Source organism: Triticum urartu, chromosome 7 (assembly GCF_003073215.2).
Source record: "Triticum urartu cultivar G1812 chromosome 7, Tu2.1, whole genome shotgun sequence".
NCBI classification, from domain to species: domain Eukaryota; kingdom Viridiplantae; phylum Streptophyta; class Magnoliopsida; order Poales; family Poaceae; genus Triticum; species Triticum urartu.
In genome coordinates, this window is record NC_053028.1 from 513,533,700 (window position 1) to 513,561,485 (window position 27,786).

Genomic DNA, 27,786 nt, shown 5'->3' on the forward strand with positions numbered 1-27,786 from the left:
GATAAACTTGGTCTCCGACTTCGTAAACTGTCTCCTTGCGTTTAGAATCTGCGTAGCTCTTCTGCCTGGACTGGGCTACCTTGAGCCTGTCGCGAATCAATTTCACTTTCTGTTCAGACTCCTTAATCAGATCCGGTCCAAACAACTGACGGTCTCCAACTTCATCCCAAGACAATGGGGTCCTGCACCTCCTTCCATACAAGGCTTCGAAAGGGGCCATCTTCAAACTGGATTGATAACTGTTGGTGTAAGAGAACTCTGCATATGGCAAATTCTCGTCCCAACTAGATCCGTAATCTAGCGCACAAGCTCTCAGCATATCCTCCAAAATCTGATTGACTCTCTCGGTCTGTCCATCTGTCTGCGGATGGAAAGTTGTACTAAACTCTAGTCTGGTACCCAAAGTTTCATGCAACTGATTCCAGAACTTTGAGGTAAATTGGGTTCCTCTATCTGATACAATGCTCTTTGGAACTCCATGCAGACATACGATTCTGGTCATGTATATCTTTGCCAACTTTGCACTGGTATAGGTAGTCTTCACTGGAATGAAATGGGCTACCTTTGTCAAACGATCGACTACAACCCATATTGAGTCATAGCCTGAACGAGTTCTGGGTAAACCCGTAATAAAATCCATGCCTAACTTATCCCACTTCCGTTCGGGTATCGGCAATGGCTGTAGCAATCCTGGTGGCTTCTGATGCTCTGCCTTTACTCTCTGACATACACCACAAACTGCTACATACTCCGCAATATCCTTCTTCATTCCGGTCCACCAGAAAGTATCCTTCAAATCTAAATACATCTTGGTATTTCCTGGGTGAATCGAATATGGTGAATCATGTGCCTCTTGCAGAATTAACTTCCTGATCTCCGAATCATTTGGTACGTAAACACGGTCTTCAAACCATAAGGTATCGTGCTCATCCTCACGAAATCCCTTAGCTTTTCCTTTGCTTATTTTCTCCTTTATAGAGGCAATCTCCTTGTCAGTCCTTTGAGCTTCTCTGATCTTATCCATCAAAGTAGACTGAATCTCCAATGCTGCTACATAGCCTCTCGGAACTATCTCCAAATATAGCTCAAGAAGATTTTCAGCTAACTCCCTTGGTAAATCTCCCGTCATTAAGGTGTTGACATGGCTTTTACGGCTCAACGCGTCAGCTACTACGTTAGCCTTTCCGGGGTGATAATGTAATCTCATATCATAATCCTTGATGAGCTCCAACCATCTTCTTTGCCTGAGATTCAACTCTTTCTGCGTGAAAATATACTTCAAACTCTTGTGATCTGTGTACACCTCACAATGATTTCCAATGAGAAAGTGTCTCCAGGTTTTCAATGCATGCACTACAGCTGCTAACTCCAAATCATGCGTAGCGTAATTCAACTCATGAGGCTTAAGCTGTCGTGAGGCATAGGAAACAACTCTTCCTTCCTGCATAAGCACTGCTCCAAGTCCTCGACGTGAAGCATCGCAATACACCTCATAATCCTTGGTCTGATCTGGCAAAATCAACACAAGTGATGTAACCAAATGTTTCTTCAATTCCTGGAAACTGGCCTCGCATTCTTCGGTCCATATGAACTTGGTATCCTTTTTCAACAACTCCGTCATAGGCTTCGCAATCTTTGAGAAATTCTCAATGAATCTCCGGTAGTATCCTGCGAGTCCAAGAAAACTCCGGATCTCTCCAACTGTTGTTGGCGCTTCCCAATTGGTCATGGTATCAACTTTAGTGGGATCTACTGCTATACCTCCTCCGGATATAACGTGTCCGAGAAATCCAACTTCCTTCAACCAAAACTCGCATTTGCTAAACTTGGCATATAATTGATGTTCTCTGAGTTTACCAAGCACCAAACGCAAATGCTCCTTATGCTCCACTTCATTCTTTGAGTAAACCAGGATATCATCAATGAACACTACCACAAATTTATTCAGAAACTCCATAAACACCTTGTTCATCATGTTCATGAAATATGCTGGTGCGTTAGTCAGACCAAATGACATAACGGTATACTCGTACAGCCCATACCTGGTGGTAAAAGCCATCTTAGGTATATCTTGTTCTCGAATCTTCAACTGGTGGTATCCTGATCGCAGATCGATCTTGGAAAATACCTTAGCTCCTTGCAATCGATCAAACAGATCATTGATCATTGGTAGTGGGTACTTGTTCTTGATGGTTACTTCATTCAATCCTTGATAATCAACAACCATCCTTAACGATCCATCCTTCTTTTCTACTAGAAGTACTGGCGATCCCCAAGGTGAAGAACTTGGGCGAATATAACCCTAATCCAGTAACTCCTTAATCTGCTTCTTAATCTCCACCAAATCCTTTGCGGGCATCCTATATGGTCTCTTTGATATTGGCCATGTGCCTGGCAAAAGCTCAATCAAAAACTCAATATCTCTATTCGGTGGCATGCCTGGCAATTCCTCGGGAAATACATCAGGGAAATCCTTCACTATTGGTACTTCCTCCTGCACAACTCCTGTTAGGCAATTTACTTGAGTCTTTTTGGCACATGCCGTGATACATACTTGATCCTTCTTCCTTCTGGGGTGGTAAGAAAAATTGACTTACTGGCACATTCAATATTCCCTTCATACTTTGACAACCAATCCATGCCTAATATCACATCCAATCCTTGAGATTCCAACACTACTAGGTATGAGGGAAATACGTAGTTACCAATCCTTAATAGTAATCGATCACACCATAGGCTAGCCATATACTCTGCTCCAGGCGAGGTTACTAACATGGGTGACCTAAGGGCTTGGGTTGGCAGTTTATACTTATCCACAAATCCCCTTGATATGTATGAATGCGATGCACCAGTATCAAAAAGAACGAGTGCAGTAAATGACTTAACCAAAAACTTACCGATTACTGCATCCGGCTGCTCTTCAACCTCCTCCACGTTAATGTGGTTCACCTGTCCCCTGTTGAAAGGGTTCAGCTTCTTCCCAGAGCTTCCATTGCCATTTCCATTCTGTGATTCAGGACATTCGTTGGCATAATGTCCGGCCTTCTGGCACTTAAAACAAGTGACTTGGCTCAGGTCTTTCTTTCTTGGCTGGGGTTGATGGGTTGGTGCGGTTTTGGTCGTTGCTTCCTCCATTCCCATTACCAGTCTTGGGGCCATTGTGATTGTGTGATCTACCTCCTCCATGGGTATGCTGGAAATGTCCTCCTGGTCTAGGGGTAAAACGTGGCTTCTGCTGAGCTCCAGAATTGTACTTCCCTTGTCCATACTTCCTCTTGCGGTTCTCGATCTACTGCTGCTTCCCTTCAATCATGAGAGCACGATCTACCAACTCCTGGTAGTTGTTGAAGGTTGCTACCATCAACTGCATGCTCAACTCATCATTCAATCCTTCCAGAAACTTCTCCTGCTTAGCTGCATCCGTAGCAACGTCATCTGGGGCATAACGTGCTAGCTTACTAAAGTCCTCCACATACTGGCCAACTGTCCGTCCTCCTTGGCGCAAGTTGCAAAACTCTCGCTTCTTCATGGCCATAGCTCCTGCGGAAACATGGGCAGTACGAAAAGCTTGCTGAAACTGGTCCCACGTGACAGTGTCGACAGGGAAAGTGGCTGTGAAATTCTCCCACCATGATGCTGTGGGTCCTTCTAGCTGATGTGCGGCAAACTTCACTTTTTCCGCATCTGTGCATCCTGCCGTGGTCAACTCTCTTGCTGTCTTGCGGAGCCAATCATCTGCTACTATCGGCTCGGTGCTACTGGATAACACCGGCGGATTCAGCCTAAGAAAACGGGCTAAGTGATCAACAGGTGGTGGTGGTGGTGGTGGGTTGTTGTTGTTGTTCCCCTGATTCTGATTCTGGACTAGCAACTGCATTAATGTGTTCTGCTGCTGGATCAACTAAGTGAGCTCCGGTGGGAAGGTAAATCTGGGGTCACGTCTCGGAGGCATCTGAGGGTTTAGAAAAGATGAGATTTAAGAATAGAGAGGGTCTAAAGAGAAAATACTACCCATATGCACATGAGGCAAAAGCAAACAATTCACTTCATTCAATCAAACAAGGGCTTACAATCAATCTAACTATCGCAAAAGTGCTCGGACTACTATATTTACATGGTGGACTACTACTACTGATGGGGTGGTCTACTAGAAATACTCTTCGGTTGCAGACTCCATGATATCTGCTCCAGCTTCATCAACATAGTCATCATCGCTATCATCTGGATCCGAGTCGGTGTCGTCGATGATGATGTAGTCTTCCGGGCGAATCTCCTTGGGTTCTTCGTCTTCTTCTACTGGTGTAGGGTCTCCCATGAATATTCCAATCTTCTTGATCAGATCGTCATTCTTTTCCACTAATAATTCAATTTCCTCTTCATAATCTTCACGTGTAGCCTTGAGTTCTTCCTCCAGTTCCTTGATTCTTGTCCTTGCTTTCTTCAGATCTATCATGTCTGCGCACATCTGGTTCTCCTGACGTCGAATGTGCTGGTTTAACTCCTGGATAAAAGCTGCAACTGATCTATCCTTCCTGGTGCTGATCATCTCCCAGTGCTCATCTCGGCGCCCACAAATCTGGTAGATAGTATCCTTGAGATCATTGCGGTAAAATTCTCCAATACGTCCCATGGCGATGTGAGCTGCCATGCTCTTTCCTAGACTCCAAGTTGGTGCATCAAAAGAAAACTCTATGGGCTCAGTGACTGGCATGAACGTCCTTCCTGGAATTTGAACTTGAATCATCCAGCGCTCTTCTTCAGGTAATGTGGCGTTGTAGGTTCCGGTGAAGCTTGGTACTCCTATGTTCAGGTATCTAGTGACTTCCTTCAAGTGACGTCCGAAGGGTGTTTCTTCATCCGGTTGCATGAACTTGTTCCTTGCATCCGCCATCCTAAAAGAGTAGAAAAGATGAGAGGTCAGAAGGAGAAGAGTAAGTAGTGATCTAGGGCTTTAGCTTAGTGGTCGTGTCCTACAGTCAGAGTGTGCTCTGATACCATCTTGTAGCGACCAGACCTCAAACGGTCCAATCTCTGTGCTCCGGTGTCATCCCTGGATCAGTAATGCTGACACCACACAATACTTGAAGGATTTATAACAGAGTAGCAATCACACACTTATTACATCGAGTGTCTCAAAAGAGAACTTATTACAATAAATATGGCTTAAGGCCATCTAATAACGATAACAGCGGAAGGCTTGGAAGATAAGTGAGTCCATCAACTCCAATGGCATCACTGAGTATAGAACCACGACCTAAAGGCACCTTAATCGTCGTCTGAAAAGTCTGCAACATTAACGTTGCAGCCCGAAACGGGTCAACACATGGAATATGCTGGCAATGTAACACATAGAGAGCAATGGAAAAATAAGACTATACTACATGCATATCTGGTGGAAAGCTCTATGGTTACAGTTTTGCGTAAAGCCAATTTTTCCCTACTGCAAAGGAATAAATTTTATTTAACTATCATGGTGGTTGTTAAACATTGAGAATGGTTGACAGCATTCTCAATCCCATTTAAGCATCATCATTAAAAACCCAACAATTAACTTTAGAGTAACATGATGAGATTCACATGATAATCCAGGTATTAGATACTCAAGATGTCCATAACCGGGGACATGGCTAACCATGATTAGTTTATACACTCTGCAGAGGTTTGCGCACTTTTCCCCACAAGACTCGATCTCCTCCGTTGGTTTTCTCGCACTGCATGGTGTTTGAGAAATCGATGACCGAGACATAGTCTTTCAGAAGCGCTAGCACCCTGCGAACGGGTAGACCGTACCAATCTACATCCCCTACATCTGCTAGTCTACCACTGTAAGAGTTCGCACGACTTAGTCAACTATGCTAGAGCCCATAGTAGCTTGTGGCTGCACATGGAAGTTTCTAGTATGAATAATCTCATGATCCCTTTGAGCCTAGGTGGCGGTCCAAAAGAAAAATAGGCAATCACTGGAATACCCGGGTGCCTCAATCCACCCAGATGTGTGTTTAGGTTGCCACCTTAAATAAACCATTAATTAACAATCTCACATCTGTCATGGATACACTCACCCAATCCACGTCTACTAGCATAGCATAGCAATAATAAGCAAACGTACAGTAACTCCCAAAGGTTTGATAATAAACAGGTAATAGGTTCTACCTCAACTACTCCCCAAACCCACAATTTAATTAGATCCTAATCATGCAATGTGTGAGGATTGATCTAATGCAATAAAACTGGGTAGTAGGAGGTATGATCAAGGTGTTACTTGCCTTGCTGATGATCCGGGAAACCTAGCGATTCGAAGTAGCAAGCAGCGCACTCCAGGTACTCTATCGCAAACAAACAAACAAACCACAATAAGTACTCAACTAATGCACAGGTAAAACTCGAACAAAAGATCTAACCAGAAAGTTTAACTTAAGAACTCCGGTTTGCAAAAAGAATCAAAACGAACGAAGCAACGAAAGACAAACGGCAAAAGAAACAAGCTTCGTTTACTATTCTAGATCTAAGGCAATTTTTATAGTGGCAAAAACTTGTTTGAGTTGGTTAAACGGAAAGAGGGTTTCGAGACGAAACTCCGGACGCTTGAATCGCCTGATTCCGATAAACGAGCGAAAAGATAAACTAGAACGAATATCGAATCAGAGATCGCGATCAGAAAAACCACGGATTTAATCCGAGAAAAAGAAAAACGACGAACAATTAACTAACGAACGTTCGTTAACAGAAACTAAATGAAAAACGCGTTCGTTAAAACGAACGGATGAACAGGCGCTCGCTAAATAAATAAACCGGAAAAAAACCTATCTATTTATTTAAAAACAGAAACTAGGGTTTTCAAAAAAAACGAATCGGTTTTTTTCTCAAAAACCGGCCGACGGCTACCTCGGCGGCGGCGGGGCTCCGGCAGGGCAGCGGGTGGCGCGAGGCGGCGGCTCCGGGCGGCGCGGGGCGGCAAGCGGCGCGGCGGCGGCTCCGGGCGGCGCGGCAGCGGCAGGCGGCGTGCGGCGGCGGCGGCGGCGCAGGCAGCGGCGGCGGCGGTGTAGGGTTGCAAGGGGGTGGCGGCGGTTATAAAGGGGGCGGGGAGGTCGACTTGGGGGAGGGGTCGGCCTCGGGAGGCGTGTCCTCCCCGGACACGGCGGCGGCGGCGATCGGGACTCCGGTCCCGATCCGGCTGGAGGCGGCGGCGGCTGGCTGGGCCGGCCTGCTTGGCTGGGCCCTTGGCCCAGTCGACCGCGGGTTCTTTTTTAAAACAATTTCGCTGCGTCTAAAAAAATCTAGAAAAATAAATAAAAATCTAAAAATGCCAAAATAAATTTTCTCCATCTAAATAAAATATTTAGAACGGGATGAACATTTTTTTGGCTCTAAAAGCAGTTTTTGAAAACGTGCAATTTTTCCTAAATTCAAATAAAATAGCGAATAAAACCAAAATAAATCTTATTTGATTTTTTTATTAAATCCTCAATATTTCTTTATTTTGGGAAAGTCATTTTATTCCCTGTCTCATATTTTGATAACAAAAATAAATAAATATAAAATAAATAAAATCAAATGATCCCTATTTCAAAATTTGAGAAAACTCAAATATGAAAATAATGAAATCCCAACTCTCTCCGAGGGTCCTTGAGTTGCGTAGAATTTCTAGGATCCACCAAAAGCAATAAAATATGATGTGCAATGATGATCTAATGTATAACATTCCAAATTGAAAATTTGGGATGTTACACTGGATAGGAGTAGCGACAGATGTTGCCTAAACGGTGGCTTTAGTCTTACTTTTGTACTTCCTCCGTTCCAAATTACTCATCGTGGTTTTAGTTCAAATTTAAACTATCCAAATTACTCGTCGTGGTTTTAGTTCAGTAATTTGAAACGGAGGAAGTATGATTTTGTAAGGTCTTGTGTGAATAATTAATAAAGTGGTTGCATGCATCGTCCAGATGCAGAGGCCGGAAATCCTCCTCCATTTCTAAAAATCTTGGGGTCTTTATTAGCTACACGCTGGATTGGAAGTATCTTATTGGGATTTCAATGATTATAGCTTTATTATAAAAATAGTGATCACGGTGTATTACGGCAATACTCATGACTTGAGGGAATTTGCGGAGCAAGGGGCACATGGATGATATAGAAATGGGATTTTGCACAAGCTGTTTTCTTACCTAGATTCGGGCCCTATGTTTTGTTTATCAAGCCTTGTACAATGATATTCCAATTAGGAGAGAGGGGTCTAATGCTGATTTTCGCCTAACCTCTCAGTTGGACGCCATAGAGAACATATGGGCATCAGTAATGATAGCCCAGTTGAGTGCCAGCAAGACACCATGGAGAACATATGGCATTCAGGAGACAAGATGCCCCGAAGGTCCCCCATGGCTGTGCAATGAATCAATCGGCAAGCTCCGACCACTGACAAAGCCGCCAGCGATCAGAATGACCAAATCAATCGGGGAGCAACCAGGTCAGAGAAGAGGCAAGGTGGGCGCCAACTACGTCGACGCCTGACACCCCTACCAATGACGGGTGGCCCGACCGCATCTGCGCTACCCATCCTCCCACTATCTCTCCAAACGTCACCTCTGACCCCCAACGAGGGCTCCTAGCCTGGATCTGCACCTGGCCTAAACCAGCCACCCGCTCTACGGCATGAGGAGCCGGACCGGCCACCATCAGCAACCATGGGAGAGATCTAGGAGCATCCACAAAAACTGCACGTAAATGAGCCGACGCCGGAGACCACCCAACCGCCTATGTGCCATGGCCCGCACACCACCCTGAGCCGCCGCCACGCCGACACAGCACACCGCCGCCGTGAACCGATCCAGGCCACCACCATTGGTCTGTTTTGCCCACTTTATCCACCCCCCCCCCCCCCCTATCAAAATGATCAAAAAGGCATTTTAAATGCTTCTTATTCTCGTGTGTGATCTTATCCATCTCTGCCCCGCTTCCATGTGGGCAGAGGCCCTGTAAAGAATGAAGAGGAGCCAAGGATCTTATTCTCAAGAATGCTTTGATAGGCTCCAATCTCTCCCTTGAATAAGCCAGGCTCCGTTAGCCTGGGCTGAGATGGAGATAACGAGTCGACGATTGAAGCCCCCAACGTTCTGCCAGACACTGGACAGGGGTAAGCTCTGTAAATGTGTAGAGCCAAGTGTAGTGTCGTGTAGTAGTAGGCACTTCTAGGCCCCTTCCCACCAATGCCATGGCAACCCAAATCCACTGAGGGACCACCTCACCACTAGCAGCCGCTGGCCGCATGATGCCGCGGTTCACTCCTAGCGCCCCGACCACTCCAGGTCGTGGCCAGCCCCTGCGTCGCCTGCCATGGGAGAGCCGCTATATCCAGAAACCTGAGGTGGGCCCCTGCCGCCGCCAGGCCCGCGCCGCCTCTGCCACGACGGCTGCACCCAACTGGCCACACCGCGCGGCCCTCCACGCCGAGGGGCAGTAGCCACCAGTGTCGTCATGCCCCACGCAGTGCCGCGTCTCCGAACAACGAGGTCGTCCCGCGCCGGCCACCACCGCTCGGAGGAGAGGACGTCCCGCCTGCGGCGGCGAGGAGAATGGAGGAGGGGAGGGAGCTAGGGACGGCGGCTAGGGTTTCCCCCGTCGCTCGCGGGAGCGACACAGGGAGAGGGGGGGTGGGGGGGGGGGGGGGGGGGGGGGGGGGGGGGGGGCGGCAGGAAACCAGAATATTAAGTTTCTCTAAAAATATTTCACAGTGCAGTCTAAAGTCATTATACAGAATGGGATTTTACAGAACCTGTAAGAGTTGCTCTTACAAGCCTGGAAAGTTGTGTGCATCCTCACCATATTTGTGTATCTATTTGGAATCCAAAAACAAAAAATACATCCATATTTACACTGGCAAAAATGGAAGGACAAAAGAAGAGTTGGCTCTGGAAAAAAATTGGCCAGATTGCCTGCGAGATCTTGTCTGTTGGCTTTCAGTTCCTACTATCGTTGTTGGAAGCTCAACTTCTTGAGGCAGAGAGCATACATGAACGCGAAGAACACTGCAAAGAGCACAAGCACCGGTGCAACGACCGCCATGAAGCTCCTGTGGTATCCAAAATGATGAGTTATGTAGTAACTGATTGTCTGGTTTGATTGGCCTGGGACGGAGATGGTCTCTTCCAGGTCTCCATATTGTGTCGCTATGAGCCCATAAACTGTCCATGCCAATGGGCAAATCCAGTAGTACCAGATCCACCATTTGGGGATTTTCTGGACAAAGCAAGAGCAAACTAAGTAATTGGTCTTACGAAAGAGAAGGAACTGCAGCAACATTCTAATCAAGAAACAGAACTCACCGGTCTCGGGATGAAGAATCCAGAAAAAAGGTTGAATAGGGAATAGAAAGCTGCAGCGAAGATGGCTGCAACCTCATGGTTTGGTGAGATTGAGACAGTCATCATCCCATAGTAGGTGAAGTAGAGGAAGGAAAAGTAGGAGACGAAGAAGAACCAGAAGAACTTGGTAACTGTCCACTGGAAGCCCATCATGGCATATACGATGAGGGTGTAATACGAGGCTTGGACGAAGACATAAGGTATCTCCATGACAACCTGAAGCAACACACAAGGCTTGAGATACCCGAAGAAGCCAATGACAACCTTGCTATTTTAGCTACCACCGTGGTCGATTATAGCTTTTCAGTTTTACTATTTTCTTACCTGAGCAATTGCATATGGCATTGCAGAGTACATCCCAGCAGCCCTCTCCCGGTAGAAAACTGTTCTCTCGATTGAAACAATTGGCTGAACGCTTGAACAGTTGTTGATGCCGACGAACATCACTGCTGTGTACATTGCTCCAATGACCATTCTAAGAGTATTGGCATCTCCCCTGCATCATAAGGCACCGAAAATTCAGATGCTGATACATTAGGTCTAAGGAGTCAAGGATGAAGATAAGTACAGTAATTACATATTGGTGCCAATCTTCCAAAAGATGGAGCCAAGCAGCAAGGCTGTGAACAAAGTGAAGAAAAATCTGACAAGGTTGTAATCTGGGCTGCGCCAATAGGTCAGCCAATGCTTCCAGAGGCAGACTTTGAACTGCCCTATAATTGATTGAGAATATTCTGTAGGAAAATACAGATCTGATGTTCCTGGTTCTGGTTGACTTAGCTGGTTGACCAATGATTTGTTTTGCCTGGAAATACAGCCGGTGTATTCCGTGAGAATTTTGTTACATAAAGTTCTATGCTGATTATAAACTTTGAGAAAAACACTAGAGGTCCATGCGACAAAAAACATGTTTTGCTTACTTGTACAGATCTGAAGTCTTGTAGTAGTCAGCAAAATCCATATTAAGGCGTACTTCTGCAGCAACTGAACTGACCTCAAGCATCCATGTTGCAGGATTGTACTTATCTTTGATTTTAGGCACTCTAGGAATTGCCTGGTAGCATTGAACATAAGATTAGACATAAAAAAAAACTGATTGTAACTATTTATACGGTATCTCCAACTGAAAAAAAATCGTCATCGTGTAAAACTATCCGTACCTCAAAGTATTCGACCATTTCCTGTGAGTTGCGACCTAGTATCCCAGAGTATATCACCTGGCCTCCTCTTTTCAGTAATAGCAACTGCAGAAAGGATCGTGAGTTATCGCTTAGTCGCAGAAAAGTTGGAACTATCATTTAGAACTATTTTTCTATGTACAGTAGTCACCTCATCAAAAGCTTCAAAGATGTCAATGCTTGGTTGGTGGATTGTGCAAACCACAGTCCGTCCCGTGTCAACCGTGTTCCTCACTGTTCTCATAACAATTGCTGCTGCTCTTGCATCAAGACCTGATGTTGGTTCATCCATGAAGATGATCGATGGATTTGCGACAAGCTCCACAGCTATTGTTAACCTCTTTCTTTGCTCTGTTGAAAGCCCTGAAATTCCTGGCAGGCCGACTAAAGCGTCCTTCAGATTGTCAAGCTCCACTAACTCCATAACTTCATCAACAAATTGCTGAAACCATTGAAACATGTAAGATACGAGCTCGATAAGGTAAACGAAAATTTCCAAGTTACATGAACATTTCTTGACATGTTTATCAAATCTTAAACATCTAATTAATTTACACCAAGATCCAAGAGGTATACACTGATTATAACAAGCAAATGAAACTTCTTAATTCACCTCGTTGAAGTAGCAAAATGACTTGATATTCCAATAAAAGTTGAGAAACAACTAAAGATATAGCATTCCGAGAGGCAAAAAGACATGACTTACTATCTTGATATCATCGGTGATATCTTGATCTCCGATCTTTTCAGGAAGACGCAAGAAGGCGGAGTATATAAGAGATTCTCTAATCGTGACCTGAGGTGAATGGACATCATTTTGCTCACAATAACCAGAAATCCTTGCAAATGTTGCTTGGTTTTTTGGATAACCAGAAATTGCGATATCTCCTTCAATATAACCACCAGTCTTTCTGCCAGCTAAAACATCCATAAGAGTCGTCTTTCCAGCTCCACTGACTCCCATGAGCGCTGTTAGCACTCCTGGTCTAAATGATCCAGTAACCTCACGTAACAATTGGAGCCTATTATCCGCCACTGCTTGTTGTTTCATTTCCTATATAGATAAAAAAGTGCTCATAAATATTACAGATTTTAAATTGAGGAGGAAGTTAAGATAATAACGTGACAACATTGAAGGAAAACAATTCTGGAAAAAATTGTGCATAGGTGTGCTCACTGCAGGCATGTCGACATAGTAGTTCACATCCTCAAAACACATGGATAGAGGGGAGAATGGAAGAACCATTCCTCTTCTTGGAGCAGATTCATTTCTGCCAACGGACTTGACTCGTGAAATCGCATTTGATGAACTATTGCCCAGCCGAGTCATAAGTCTCATCTCTCCCATTTCCTCTGAAATAGTTACAGATTTATTCATCAATTTTAGAAATTTTTACTTATCCTGTCATATTTACATATGACTTCAGTCAGAATTGCTTACCATTACTGGAACCATCCTTCGATTTCATCCTGACATTTCTCCTTGTACTGTCCTTGCTAACTGCCTCTCTTGGGAGGCCATTGCCTTCTGCTTCCTTTGCAGTTTCTTCAGATATAACAGCTTGTGGTTGGCCCAAGGCTAATAAGTAAAGAGTAACTGGGTCACATACTGATCAAAACTTTATTATCAGAATTCAGGAGGCACTTAGATTAATGTTCAAACACTTACGATTCAGATACGTAAGGGACATAGTGAAGAGCACATTGAAGCAGATTGTGAAACCTAACAGCCCTGCTGCTCCAATCCAGAACCAGTTTTTGTCAGTAAAGATGTTTGTGCCTTCTAGCATAGCTATACCTAGTCTTTTGGAAACACCATTCTTGTCCTATCAGCATTAACACAGCTTGTTAGAAAAGCATACACATCAATCAGTGAAAGATCAGTGCTGCAGTGAGCTAACCGTTACAAACTTGTCCATCCAACGAGAAGCATAGAATTCATTCACTACTAGAGCATTGTATCCATACACCAGCGGTGAAATCCAATAGCCCCAGATCCACCATTTTGGGATGAAGTCTGTTAACAATAGAGAGCAAAGGACTAATCAGCAAAGCTGCAGCACTGATCTGCAGAAGTCGGTGTGAAGTGAAAATGAACAAGATAAGTAATCGACCTTTTGGCAGAAGAAAGCCTCCAAGGGCAAAGAAGAAGAGAAGGAACAGGGCTCCTCCGGTTTGAGCAATGATCATGGATCTGCATAGTGCAGCAATTGCTCTGAAAAGCCCAGCAGCCATCTGCTGGATCAAGAACACAAGTAGCAACTGCTTGAAGAACCTGCAGACAAAGATTGCAATTTAGCAGTCACAAAAGTGATAGTTCCTGATTCACCTAACGAAGTGTTGTCTCCTCGATACCTGTCAGCTTCTGGGGCAAATCCCATAGTGTAGTATGTGACAACCACCCAGACTGTGGATTCGATAATTGAAAATGGGATTGTGAGAACGACATTTGGTAGTGTGAATATCCAGGCAGGGTAGAAGAGGAGGTCCCGGTGCTTGTAGAACACAGGCAACCTTGTGATGGTCAAAGAGAGCTCAGCAAAACCATTGAACATGTTCACAACCAGAGTAAAAATCAGTGCTCCAATGTAGATAAAACCATCATCCAAATTCCTTGAGTGCATATGGGTCCTTAGAAATGTCGTTGATGCGATAAGCGCTACAATGATGAGCTTCAAAGTTCACCGACAAATAATGTCAAGTCCTCTGCATTGTGGATTTTAAGAAGTGGCGATATGGACAGGAAAATTATGCCCACCTGTATGGTCTTGAAGATGTAAAAAAACGAATTGCGCTTTATGAGGAGCCACTCCTTCTCAAAGGATACCTTGAGGAGCTCTCGAGTTGACACCGAGTGCTTGGAGAAGACAAGGGCAGCTTGATGGCTGCGGCTCTTGTCAAATGGCACCGAGAGATGGTTCTCGAGTTGTAGCCCAACTTGAAACCGCTTAAACCTCTGTGCAAATTCCAAGACTGAAATATATCGGTATGGCCTCTGCCTGTCAGCCCAGTACTGCTCCTGATCCTTCTTTGATGTGACCTGAGAATAAGACAGATACAACACTTCCATTTATATCATAACGTGGAACATTCATCCCTTCAAAAATAATAATTGACATGGTATTTTCAGGAACATAGTAATAACTAGGCTACTGCTTGACGTTACCTCCTGAAGAAAGTCTGCGGTGCCCTTGCGCTCTGGGCAGCAAAAGCCGCAGGACTCAAAGAATTCAAGGACATAATCACGGGGTCCCTGATAAACAATCTGGCCTTCTGACAGGAGGATGATATCATCGAAGAGTTCAAAGGTCTCAGGGGCTGGCTGGAGGAGGGACATGAGGATCGTGGCCTCGCCCAAGTGCACAATCTGCTGCAGACATTTGACAATTTGGAAGGTGGTGGAGCTGTCCAACCCAGTTGATATCTCATCCATGAATAGCACCTTTGTCGGACCGACAATCATTTCTCCTGCAAATGCGAATGAGCAAAATTATTTCAAAAACATGCATCCTGGCAATGTTCTGGAATTTCCCTAATTCATCAAGCAATTACTATTACTCTATTACTATAATAATAATAATAATAATAGTAATTGTAAATAATTACAATTTTTCAAGGAACCTGGCAGGAGCTCTAGTTTTTTAATTAAGAAATTAATACAGTTCGATAACAGGCAATCTCATGCTGACACCAACAATTGACCCCTCAACACAAAATCCGCTTGAAATGATTTAAGATTGTTGCTTTCGCATTGGTCTACATTTCTGAGCTAAGAACAAGATGCTTTCCGGATTGTACTTTTGGCTTCAATTATGTGGAATGTATTTTCTTTTCTCGGAAAATTGGCAGAAGCGATGCCCTTTCATAAAGAATAAATACAACATGCAATTTGAAAACAAAATATGTAATGGGTCTGTCTTGTTTCTAGAAAAGCAGAACAGGCCGGAAAAACTAGTAATGCAAGAATGATCAGTTAGCAAGTGGCAACATATGTAAACTGCAACCTGCCCGTAATGTTAAATCCCCATGAACATTTTCGGCCATATGTTATTCCCAGCACTTTTGGTCAGTAAATTTTCATTACTTAGTAATTCTATGGCATAGGCTGCTGCTAAAGCCTAAAAGAACAGGCAAGAAGCTCTAGCATGTCAGCGTCGCGATTAGTTGATCTAGAAGTTGGATCTTGGCGGTCGTTCTTACGCTTCAAGAAACTGTATTGTCACCTAAACCACGTAGTCTAGAAAGACCAACATGTTTAGCAAACTCCTTTCAGGAGGGCCTTCCAATTCCCACCTAGATCCAAATTGATGTCCCTCTGCACTTCTCTCCCCTTAGTGGAGTCTAAAAGGAAAGAAACCAATGCTGGAAGCAGCAGCTCAACCTTCTTTGGTCATTTTGCATGAGCATGTGACAGATGATGAAATAAGCATGACACGATGATGACGAGTGATTACCGGTGGTGACGCGCTTCTTCTGGCCACCGGATATGCCCCTCTGCATCTGGTCGCCGACGATGGTGTCCTCGCATATGTCCAACCCCAGTATCTGCTCCCAGCAAAAAATGAATAAAATACAAATTCAGTCGAAAACAAACATTTCGACATTATGACGTGCACGTCCATCAAGGTAATCACGGTAAATTTTCATATCGTTAAATTCATTTGTTAACTCGCGTCAAACTAGGGTATATGGCTTGAAAGCAACCCTTACCCGGCATGCAGGAAAAGCAGTGGTTTTGGCCGGGCATAAAAGCAAACAGGCCATGGGCATGTCATGGTCTCAGTCGCAGGCGCGCTGCGCTGATCCGGCCATGCCATTGGCAATTTGGCATCATCAGGACGAGTGGGTGGCATCTCGCGCTGGCTTCGAGGGGGGCTCGTTTCGCCAGAGTCTGTGTGCCGCGCCGGCACCCCGCGCCGAGGCCGCCGGCGGTCTTCGGTCTTCGGCCGCGGGGCTCGTGGTGGCTCGAGCGTGGTCTGGCGTTCCGTATGCGCGTATACGGCCCTGGGAGAGCCGCGGTGATCGACGCATGGTGGTGTACTGGTGTGGCATCGGTGATCTGGTGGCGACGGCAGTGCGCTGGGTACTGCAGCAAGCAGGGGCGGAGTGCGCTAGTGTGGCATCGGTGATCTTCCATAGCCCCCTATGTCAGTAGGAAATTTAAAACTAGCTCCAGTCTTTTGTGGACACTGAGTGCATCTCTACTAGTAGATCCTGCAAATTCCACCTCCTCTGGAATAACCGCCGATTAACGGGACCCGAACGAAATATCGTCCGACCGCCCTGTAAAACGGCATGTCCTAAAAATTATTTTGCAGGAACTTGCATATTCGGCTCGAGGACGGGCGCCTCCTCCACCCCCTCGAGCGGACGGCTAAAGTCGTAATCGAAGGGCCCGAGGAAGAAGGCGGCGAGGACGAGCGCTTCCTCAACCCCCTTGACAGGCCATGTGCCCCGCGATCCTGTCGACTCCACCGACGCCCACAACATGTTCGATCAATCATCGAAGAGATAAAAAATTGGTTTGCTCCAGTGAACTTTGCTTCAACTTTGATTGCTTAATAGTGTTTCGACCGTCGGATTTTGTACCTACAATGTTCATACATCATATGCCGAATTGTTGGAGGAGAACATGGTGAACTTGAGTGCTCCACTTGAAGCTTTCGATTCGGGCATGCAACCGGAGGTTGAAGACAAGGTGGACGAGAGGGGGTGATAGCTATGATGGAGTAGAAGAGCTTGAGGAGGAGGAGTTCAATGCTAGCCAAGCAAAATTTGGAAAAAGAACCAAAAATTACATGGAGACGGGGGATGTTTGCTTGATTAGAGCACAGGAGAGTGTGTCACTTGATGCAGTGACAGGCAAAGATCAAAGCTTCAAGAAATATTGGCAACGTATCGAGGACAAATATTATAAGCTCTTGTTGTTCATGTCCGGTCGTTCATTGAAATCAATCCAAGGTCGTTGGGACGTGATCAAGAAAACATGTAGCCGGTGGATTGGTGCTTGGAGCAAGTGAGGAATGAACCTCCAAGTGGTGTCACGATTGACGATTATGCCGCCTCGTCTTTGTCTCTTTTCCACTTTTGTGATCTTGTTTTATTTGATGACATTTTGTGCTCACTTTTGCCTCTTTTTCCAATTGTATGATCGCATTGCCCCTGAAAGATTGAAGCAAAGCCCAGGTTTCAAGGGCAAGCCATTCGTGATTCGACATTGTTGGTTCTTGCTTAAAGATAGTGAGAAATGGAGGTTGAGGGATAACGAAGCTCCTCCAAAGAAAAGTGCACTCGTTAACTTGGAAGACGATGATGATAGTGATGATGCACCAAAGGGAGGAAGAAACAAGGGCAAACCGGATGGAACCAAAAAGGACATGAAGAGGGTGAAGAAATCAGCCGAGGCATCTAGTTTGAGGGAGCAAATTAGTGACATGGTAAAGGTCAAAGAAACTATGTTGGTGAAGCATTTGGACACCAAGGTGACCTTGACCGAGAAGGAAGACAAACACAAAGAGAAAAAAAGTGGGAGAGAATGCGTTCCTTCGAGGAGCACAAGATTGCTCTTGAGGAGCAGAAGAGGGGGGGCGAGAAGACCACTGAGGAGGACCGGTTCACGATGATGAATCCGGAGGGCATGGATCCAATGACAAGAGAATTTTGAGAGATGAAAAGAATAGAGATCATGTGCCGGAGAAGGATAGATCTTCAAAATCTTATGGCCGGTGGTGGTGGTTTCAATAATGAAGGAGGTGGGGGTTTTGGAGGCGGTCTTGGTTTCGGCAATGATGATGGTGGTGAAGGTGGTTTTGGTTTCGGCAATGGTGTGGAGGGGGTGGAGGTGGTGTTGGTTTCGGCAATGGTGGTTGGGGTTTTGGAGGTGGTGGTGGTGGAGGTTTTGTTAATGGAGGAGGCGGTGGTGGTGGTGGTGGTGAAGATTTCGACAATGGAGCTGTTGGTGCTTCGGCCAATGGAGTTGACGTTGATGCTTCGGCCAATGAAGACGGTGGTGCTTCCGGGAAGCAAAGTGACCATTCTTCGGTCAATGTTGATGAAGATGGTGATCGTGGTGCTTTGGCCGGTGGTGATGGCGACGATCTTGGCAACAATGATGTTGCTTGATTTGATGTTGGCCGGCATTTATCCCACAGATCAATTGGCGTCTTATACAACTATAAGCAGCGCATCAATCTTGAGGTTGATATGAACAACGGATTTGTTGCCGCTACATACCTTCTCCACTAGATTTATTATTTTCAATCTATCATGCACATGATATGTCATGCATGGATCCATCGTCTATGGTTGCTTTAAGATTCGTGCTACTCTTTTGGATGTTTTCAAAATATCTCATGCATTGATCCATCGTCTGAGGATGCATACATGCACGTGATATCCCGTGCATGGTAGAACAATCTATCTCCCGTCGTTGTACCTCTCTCAAGGCTCGAGCAATCATAAAACACACCATCCGTATGACTGCCATGTTTCACACCTGTGTTTCCACGGTTTCTCTTCATCCTTTCCTTTTTCACTTGCATGTCGCCCATTTTTCGCTATCCCTTCCTTTTCTAGTTGTCCGCCGTGTGCACCTATAAAACGTTGACACCTCTGACATTGCCACATTTCTTCTCCCTTCCCGCTCCCCCAAATCTGAAGTCGCTTCTACCACCGCTTGAGGCATGTCACCGTGACGCCCTCTCTCTCACAGTCGCGTGGTTCATATGTGTGGCTGTACATGCTTCCTCCTCATGCACCCTGCCTCACGATGACTCCGACAAGGCCCTCATCTATGACAACAACATGTTGTTGCGCCCCCGCTGTAGCCTCTCTCGTACGGAGGCTTGTCTAATTCCTTTCACTGTGGCTTCCTCCTCCCTTGTCGACTCATACGCCAGTAACTTTGATGAGACCACGACATGTGCGGGCTGGAGGATGCAGCCAAGGTCGTCGTGGAGATGGACAACGTAAAGGTCGAGGTCAAGAAGGAGCTCGCCACTTGTGTGTAATGGTTCCCGTCGCCACATATGTGGAATGGGAGGTCGCTGCCAAGTCACGCGTCAAGGCCAAGGAATAGAAGGAGTGCCCCACCTGACCGGAATGGGATCTTGTCACCAAGTCCCATAGTCATACTTCCACATGTTTCACCATCCGCCATGCTGATCTGGAGGGGCAGAGGAAGAAGAATCCCGATGACGACCATCATGACCATCCTATGTAGTCGAAGTATTTAAGACTATCCATATGTAACCTATAAGTATGCTTCAATTTTAAGTGTAATTCGACATAATCTACATACAAATAATGTTTAAATCTAAATTCCAATTTTAAAATGATGCATTTGCATGTTTTTGAAGTGCGCAAGGAAAGTTATTTGTTAATAATACGCCATATATGAAATATTTGTATGTGGACACACATAGGAGAAACATGAGAGAAGAAAGTTACGAAGCTTGCAGTTTAGATAATCTAAGTTTGCACAGTTGCCCCTTAACCTCTAGAAATTGTATTGCACTTTAAAATAATTTTAAAGGCTCGATTTTAAGAAATTGCTAAAAGTTGCTCTAATAGAAAAAAGGCATACCCTAAGAGTGTAGTCTGTCTGGAGGCTGCTCTCAACTCCTTCCATTGAAGTGCCCTGGAGATAAAAAAAAGTACATCATTGAAGTGCATGCTGCAGAAAACGTATGATTGGAAGCAAATCATGGTTGGCTACTAGCGTTTTTCTTTTTTTGAGGTAGCTACTGGCCTATTATTAATAAGCCCATTTCATAGGATGCTTCGTTCTTGCGAACCCTCTAACGAACACAAATGTCATCCTCTATTCCAAAAATAGACACTCCAACCCAGTATCTGTTTTTCTTAAGCATGCCACATCAGCAAGTTATATGTGTCTATCACATGGTCAATTCTTTATCTCATGCGTGTGGTGTGAAGAATTAGAGCTAGCACTACACAACCATGTGACACATGTGATAAGCAATCCAAACTATTTAAAAAGAGCTAGCACTACACAAAAACTGTTGGTAGTTGGATTAATAAAAATTGAAAAGAGAAAATGGAAGTCACGACATGCATATAACTATTGGGCCTTCGCTTTCTCTATTCCTAAATACTGAACCCATTTTTTAAGAATTCTATATGGGCACAAGAGTTATTTTAGATGGGCCTAGCAAACTAAAAAAAAAGATGAAACTATATCATAATCGACTTGAGATATTATTCCAGTTAAATACTTTTGTTTAACTTATTACCAAAACTCATTCAATTGTTAAGTTGATAACTTAATAGTATTTATGTTTGCAGTGTGGTAACAATATTTCAAAACTCCGTGCTTTCGGTAGCCTAGACTGCAGTGAGAAGACCGTTCACATCTAAATATTAGCTACTCAATACCTTCCTCTAAAAAAATACTCGTTCCAACCCAAACCAACGACAACTAATATGAATTGAAGGAAGTACTTAATACCTTCATAAAGAGGTCAACCTCCGGCTCAGGCCGGATGCCAGCCTCCTTCTCCCTCCTTGCCAGTTCGGTCAGGAGATCTGTAGCAGAATATATTTGTTGCCATCATTACAGTCCTTAATCATTCACCATCACTTGTCCAAGCCATCAAGGCCATGAATTTGGTGAAGGCCGGTGTACTTACCGTATTTGGTGCCGACGCCCTGGCACCTGGCCGAGAAGTCAAGTGTCTCCTTAACGGTCATCACGCCGACGTGCACATCAGTCTGGCTGATGTACGCCGCCGTCTTCTGCGGCACAAACTTGTCCAGCGGGTACCCGTTGTAGGCCACCTCGCCGTTGCACCTCAGCGATGGGTCCAGCTTGCCGGCCAGGGCCAACAACAGAGTGGTCTTCCCCGACGACGGCGGTCCCAACAGCAGCGTCATCCTCGAGGGTCGGACGGTGCCAGAGACGTCCTTGAGGATGGTGAGCGTCGTCTGCCGGCCCAGCCGCATGCCGAGGAGGCCCAGGACGCCCTCTGCAATGTTGCGCATCGTGTTTAGCAGCGTCGGCAGCGCGCGGCTACCTACTTGGCACTGCGCCTGCACCGTCAGCCGCTTAAACCGCACCTCCACTGTCGGTAGCTCGATGCCCACCCTGCATGGATGTGTGATGATTTTCAGCTCAATTTTTTTCCCTTGCCTCTCTCTGTTCTAAAACTAATCCATAATAAGGCACATCACTCTGAATAGAACAACTTTTACGCATTAAATCAAGGATCTATCAATTGTTACAATTGGGCCTACGAATAGTCATGGATATATGGGGGAAGACACGTTCCCTACTGAAAAGATATCTCTTCACAGAAAGGCATACTACTCTCTCTATTTCTAAATATTTGTACTTTTAGAGATTTCAAATGGACTATCACATACGGATGTATATAGACATATTTTAGAGTGTAGATTCACTCATTTTACTCCGTATGTAGTCACTTGTTGAAATCTCTAGAAAGACAAATATTTAGGAACGAAGGGAGTAGAAAATAATGGAAAAAGTTCAATAGTTACTAGATTAACAAGTTACAAAATTAAGATTGTAACATCACAAAAGACGTGATCGTTAAAAATGCCTTAACTATGCAAGAAAAAAATACTAATGTACCAAAAACTAATATTTCAACATAAAAAACATGTGAACTTTGCAACTCCACTAAAAATGTAAACTATATATATGAATATTTCAAAACAAACATAAAAAATATACTCCCTCCTTTCCTAAATATTTGTCTTTCTAGAGATTTCAAATGGTCACCACATACGGATGTATATAGACATATTTTAGAGTGTAGATTCACTCATTTTGCTCCGTATGTAGTCACCATTTGAAGCCTCTAGAAAGACAAATATTTAGGAACGGAGGGAGTATAATAATGATACATGCAGCAAGTTGTGGGCTTTGCACTAGTGTTATCAATTTAATTACTTTATTAGAAACATTACGACTGAGCATGAATAAACTATTTAATCGTGTGGGTGAATTGTTATTTTTTATGTGTCACACAAGAAAATGGAAGTATTTATGTTACTGTTGACACCTTCTCCATTGAACTTTGGGAGCAAGCTAGCTGCGGTGTTCTATAATACATGCAAGATCAGAGACCCTTTCATTTCGAATCTTGCACAAAGTGCGTCTTTTTCTTATTACTAGTGTAGTGCTCGTATGTCGCTATGAAACTCAAATATATGATTGTATGCACTTCCGCGGCCACGACACAGTTCAAGCAACGGAGATGAAAACCCAAGTGAGCACGCAACGTTGTACTTGTGTAACTGCAGCAGTCACGGGAGCACCATTACCAGTTTTGAAGTGGTGGAGCCATGACCGAATTTTGAAAATTTGAAAGTCAGGATCATGAATACCTGTTCACTATTTCTACGGTTGATGTATACAAAGTTTAGATTATCTATATCTATACCTAATAATAAAGGGTTATTGCTTCTTGCGGCATGTCACAAAATTGTCCTCAAAGTTGCAAAATATTACCCATCAATGCCACATATAAGTTTTTTTTTTTGAGAATTTCCAATGCCACATATAAGTGATAAAAACATTTCACATAGCGGAAGTACCTTTCTACACCCAGGAGCAAATGCTCCTGGTATGAATAGTAAAATTAAAAAACTAGAAAAAATGTTCAAAAAGTTCTGACATTTTTTTGTGACATACTTTCACAAATGTTTGATGTGCATGCAAAATTTCATTGCGAAATCACATTGGTGGAAGGTGTGCCAAAAAAAAACAAAATCAGAGCTCCAAAATGCTTTTGTAAGTAACATTTTCAGAGCATCGATTTTGTTTTTTTTACCATGCCTTCCATCAATGTGATTTTGCGATGAAATTTTGTAGGCACAACAAACATTTGTGAAAGTGTGGCACAAAAAAAATTTATAATTTTTTGAATTTATTTTGAATTTATTTGATTTTACTGTTCACACCAGGAGCATTTGCTCCTGGGTGTAGAAACTCCACGTCCTTCACATAGGGGAATCTTCCGCTTGGGCCAGTCCATGCAGTAGGGACCTCATATACTGTGCTCTGCGCGCTGGGAGAAGAAGCAGCGCGTCCGTTTGGGCCGGCCCATGTCCGGACAGTCTGTTTTTTAAATTTCGTTTTTCATTTTTTTTGCATTTTCATTTTTTCTACATTAAATAATTTGGGATTTCAAAAAAGTTTCGAAAAAATAAAAAAAGGAATTCTGAAATAAATGTTTAATAATCATAAAATGTTTCTGGATTCAAAAAATGTATGTGATTTTATAAAAAATGTTTCCTTATTAAAAAATGTTCAAAATCTTGGAAAACAATATTTTTGAAATAAAAAAATGTTCATGATTTTTTAAAAAAGTTCATGTATTAGAAAATGTGAATGAAATTGAACAAAATTTCACCAATTCAAAAAATGTTCATGAATGGAAAAATATCCTAAGAATTCAAAAACTGTTCGTGACTTATAAAATACTTTATTAATTTATAAAATGTTCGCTTATTCAGAAAATGATCATGCATTTCAAAAAATGCTTGTTAAATAAAAAATTCGTGAATTTTGAAAACTATTCCACCAATTTCCAAAACAGTGTTCGCCCATTCTAGAAATATTCGCACATTTAAGAATATTGTTAAAAATGTTCACAATTTTAAAAAAATGTTTGGAAATAGTGTAAAATTTTATTAATTTATAAATGTTCTTGATTTTAGAAAAATGTTTGAAGATTTAAAAAAGTGTTTGTGAATTTAAAAAATGTTCACAATTTCAAATATGTTCACGAGTCTAAAAAATGTTCATGATTTCGCGAAATTGATAGTGGTAGTGTATCTTGCGATGCAACAAAATATGATTATGGCCATTAGAGATTATGATTTTTTTCCCGTTGTAATGCACTGATTCTTTTGCTAGTAAGTTATAACAAAAGGAGACTTACTCCCCATGAAAACAAAAAAGACATATTTAAGATGGCCCCAAGTATTTTGGACTGTTCATAACGTATCATTCAAGGATCAAGACTGAACGTGGTGACCCATTACCTTTCGTGAGGTAATAGGTCATCCACTAGAGGTGATAGGTTACCCACCGTTTATATTTGGTAAGTGTTAGGAAAGGAAAATCATAAAAATATTACTACCATAACCATATATAGAGCATCCGAGTAAAAGAAATTATTGCATTCCTAATTTATGTGACTAAAACTGAGGAAAAGGAAGCTATTGCATTCCTTATTTTTGCGATTAAAGCCACTAAATGTTGCTGTTATCATGATGCTAGAGAATAGTGTGATACAGTACTGCCTCCGTTTCAGTTTACAAGTCATGTGCGTATATCTAGGTTGTCAATTTTATCATCATAATACAAACTATATAACACAAAAAAATATACCTTTTGAAAGTACAAACTCCGAAGTTTATATTGGTATATTTTTTGTAATATATGACTTGTATTAGGTTGGCCAAATTGAGGACCTAGGGGTATGCGCACGCCCTGTAAACTGAGAAAGAAGGAGTACAAGATTATATAGGAATGATTTTATTCTCTCCATAATGTATTCATCGTAGAATACTTCTGTGGTTAAGTAAAATGACGAACTTCGTAAAATAAACGAGGCATGCCATCACAGTGGTTTGCATGGTTGTGTAAAATGACGAACTTCATAAAACAAACGGGACATGGCTAAGTAGAATGACATGACACGAGATTAAATTGGGATGAGAGGTTCGAGAGGAGACTTTTTTTCCTGCGATTTTCTCATGGCAAGAGATGACCGGCTGTGACCTTCTTAGTTTACACTCGTTTTTTACTAGCTCCCATCATTTAATAAAATCAACGCCTCAGATCTACTCTACCTCTTACCTCACCGTGAGGTAAGAAGGAGTACTTAGCACACGAATATGAGCAAAAAAATGAGTAACTGCAAACGGGTTGCTCAAGTGGATTGCTATGTTTAAGTTGAATAAATCAAAGGTAGAAAAGGAAGTTGCAAAGTGGTATTTCGCAAAAAGAAGAAGAAGAAGAAGAAGAAGAAGAAGAAGAAGTTGTAACTTGGATGAAGCCGGGGGCCGCGGCCTGCACTGCACGGGCGCTGAGCTGAGCTGAGCAACGTACCTGTCGATGCGGTCGCGCAGCTTCTGGAGGAAGCGCTGGTTGTCCTCGTCGGCGACGCGGAAGACGCGCTCGATGAACTCGTGCCGGTCGCTGACGTCGAGCCTCCGCACGTCCACCTCCTTGTACTGCTGCTGCTGCCCCTTGCCCTGTGCGGGCGCCTCGGCCGAGAATATGGCGGTCCTCATGCGGCTGTAGGTGGGCAGGCGCTCGATGGCGGCCCACCGCAGCGCCTCCTCGTCGTCGTCGGCGCCGGCCCTGCTCCCGCCGCCGCCGTGCAGGAACGCCTCGTCGACGCCCCAGTTCTCCGCCCCCATGCCGCGGCTGATGCTCCGGCTCATCCGCCGCCCCGAGTCCCACACCCGCTCCATCGCGCTCGGCCGGCTTTGATTGTCCCGCGCGATCGGAGGAGGGCTGCGTGCGTAAGGTAAGATAGCGCTCGGCCGGCAGGGAGCGAGTCTGCTCACTGGCTAGCTTAGCTCGATCGGCTTGCGTTTGCGCGCGGCGAGTGGCATGTCCATGCGCGCGAAGGGGAGGCCGAGATGAGAGCGGGAGCAGGAAAAGAGAAGGACGAGGAGCGACTGGGCTAGCTGAGGGCAGAGTCGGGGGGTGGTGCGCCAGCCGCACTTATATGCAGTCGCGCGTGAGGTTGGCGATGTGGTGATATACATTAGAGAGAATTCCTTATTTAATACTGTTTTAAATTTTGTTTCCCTATTTGACACTGAAAATATTTTTTTTCCTTATCTAACATTAAGGTTAAATTTTATGTCTTTTATAACACTTCCATCTATTTTGAGCCATAACGGTGTTAAATGACACTTGAAAAGACCATTTTGCCCCTAATGTGATTTTTGACCAAAATTTCAATACTTGCATGCATGTATGATTAGCCGGGTGTATTGGGTGTATACGCATACAAGACAGCACACGAATACCCGAATACGCATGCGCACATGGTATGGTGCGGTCATATGTGAGGCAAAGCTAATTAGCTAAGGTTACATGCAGCAACCCGTCAAAAAAAAAGTTTACATGCAGCAACAACCCATCAAAAGATAGCACGTACGAGCACATGCATACACCAGCTTCATGACCAATCGTGCATATATATTTAACCTGCCGTTAAAGCTCATCGCGGATAAGAAAAGAAACGTGACCCTGCTGGCACTTGCGCTGCTCCCGGCCTCTACTTTCCTACGCAGCACTGACCCCACTCGTCTCATAGTGCCACTGCTCGACCGTCCGCTTGCCGCCGGCTGCGCGCCACGCCACAGTGAGCTCCATGCATACCGTATAACTGTAGGCACATGCCGTCGTGCTGCCACAGCTGCTGTTGCCATAGCCCAGGTCGCGGAGGTGAGCACTGCATCCTGCACGTCGCTGCAACCCAAGCCGAATGAGCCGCACACAGCAAAGCTTTCTTCCACTCACGTCGCTAGTTGAACACACATGCAAGAGCTCTATGTGTAAGGGCAAAAGTGTCTTTTTACATACAATCTAACACCGTTAAACCTAAAAATGGACGGAAGTGTCATAAAGGGCATAAAATTTATACTTGGTGTTACATAGGGAAGAAAAAGTTTTTCAGTGTTAAATAGGGAAACACAATTTAAAATAATGTTAAATAAGGAATTCTTTCTATACATTATGGTTCTACCTTCTATTCCCTCCCTTTCATAATATGAGCGTTTTTGACACTATATATATTTTAGGGAAACGTTACACATCACCCGGCGGATAATCACATTTGCGTCCGCCCCCTCGGTTGCTTGCCACGCGTCCCCTGTGGACCGCACCAGCACATTCTTTGCAACAGCCATGGCTCGTACCTTATCCTCATCTCCTTAATCTCCTTCCTGAATCAGCGGTGCCAAGCGAGATGGTCGTCTGCACCATGAGTGTGCCCTTACTCGCCACCGCCACGTGCTGGCAGCCATCCTCGCCGGCTAGGCAGGCCTTTGCCTGTTGGGGAACGTTGCAGAAAACAAAAAAATTCCTACGGTTTCACCAAGATCCATCTATGAGTTCATCTAGCAATGAGTGATCGGATGCATCTACATACCTTTGTAGATCGCGAGCGGAAGCGTTCAAAGAACGGGGATGAGGGAGTCGTACTCGACGTGATCCAAATCACCGGAGATCCTAG

General features: G+C 44.1%; 1 protein-coding gene across 2 annotated transcripts; it reads right to left on the reverse strand.

Annotated features, from left to right (window-relative positions):
- Window positions 1-9,701: 9,701 nt before the first annotated feature.
- On the reverse strand, window positions 9,702-26,223 carry LOC125523534 (ABC transporter G family member 42-like). 2 transcript variants are annotated; one of them, XM_048688557.1, is made up of 21 exons: window positions 25,641-26,223; window positions 21,187-21,641; window positions 21,006-21,082; window positions 20,121-20,174; window positions 15,991-16,081; window positions 14,703-15,004; window positions 14,295-14,576; window positions 13,892-14,208; window positions 13,651-13,811; window positions 13,438-13,553; window positions 13,206-13,362; window positions 12,978-13,115; window positions 12,714-12,889; window positions 12,243-12,590; window positions 11,688-11,978; window positions 11,519-11,602; window positions 11,279-11,412; window positions 10,936-11,163; window positions 10,683-10,854; window positions 10,320-10,574; window positions 9,702-10,233 (listed from the first exon to the last, which is right to left on the reverse strand). In XM_048688557.1, the coding sequence occupies exons 1-21, from the start codon at window positions 26,006-26,008 to the stop codon at window positions 9,964-9,966; spliced, it is 4,476 nt and encodes a 1,491-aa protein (XP_048544514.1). In that variant the 5' UTR covers window positions 26,009-26,223; the 3' UTR covers window positions 9,702-9,963. The 2 variants fall into 2 exon arrangements, with proteins under 2 accessions (XP_048544514.1, XP_048544515.1); XM_048688558.1 differs by lacking the exons at window positions 20,121-20,174; window positions 21,006-21,082; window positions 21,187-21,641; window positions 25,641-26,223 and adding an exon at window positions 16,247-16,677.
- Between the last annotated feature and the right edge of the window lie 1,563 nt (window positions 26,224-27,786).

Excerpts from the sequence above, each read along its gene's own strand:
- LOC125523534 (XM_048688557.1), bottom strand. The coding sequence starts at position 26,008 with ATGGAGCGGGTGTGGGACTCGGGGCGGCGGATGAGCCGGAGCATCAGC. Across the intron at positions 13,116-13,205 it reads GTCCCTTACGTATCTGAATC|CCTTGGGCCAACCACAAGCT; the intron begins GTAAGTGTTTGA and ends TTTACTTATTAG. Across the intron at positions 10,234-10,319 it reads GATTCTTCATCCCGAGACCG|AAAATCCCCAAATGGTGGAT; the intron begins GTGAGTTCTGTT and ends TGCTTTGTCCAG.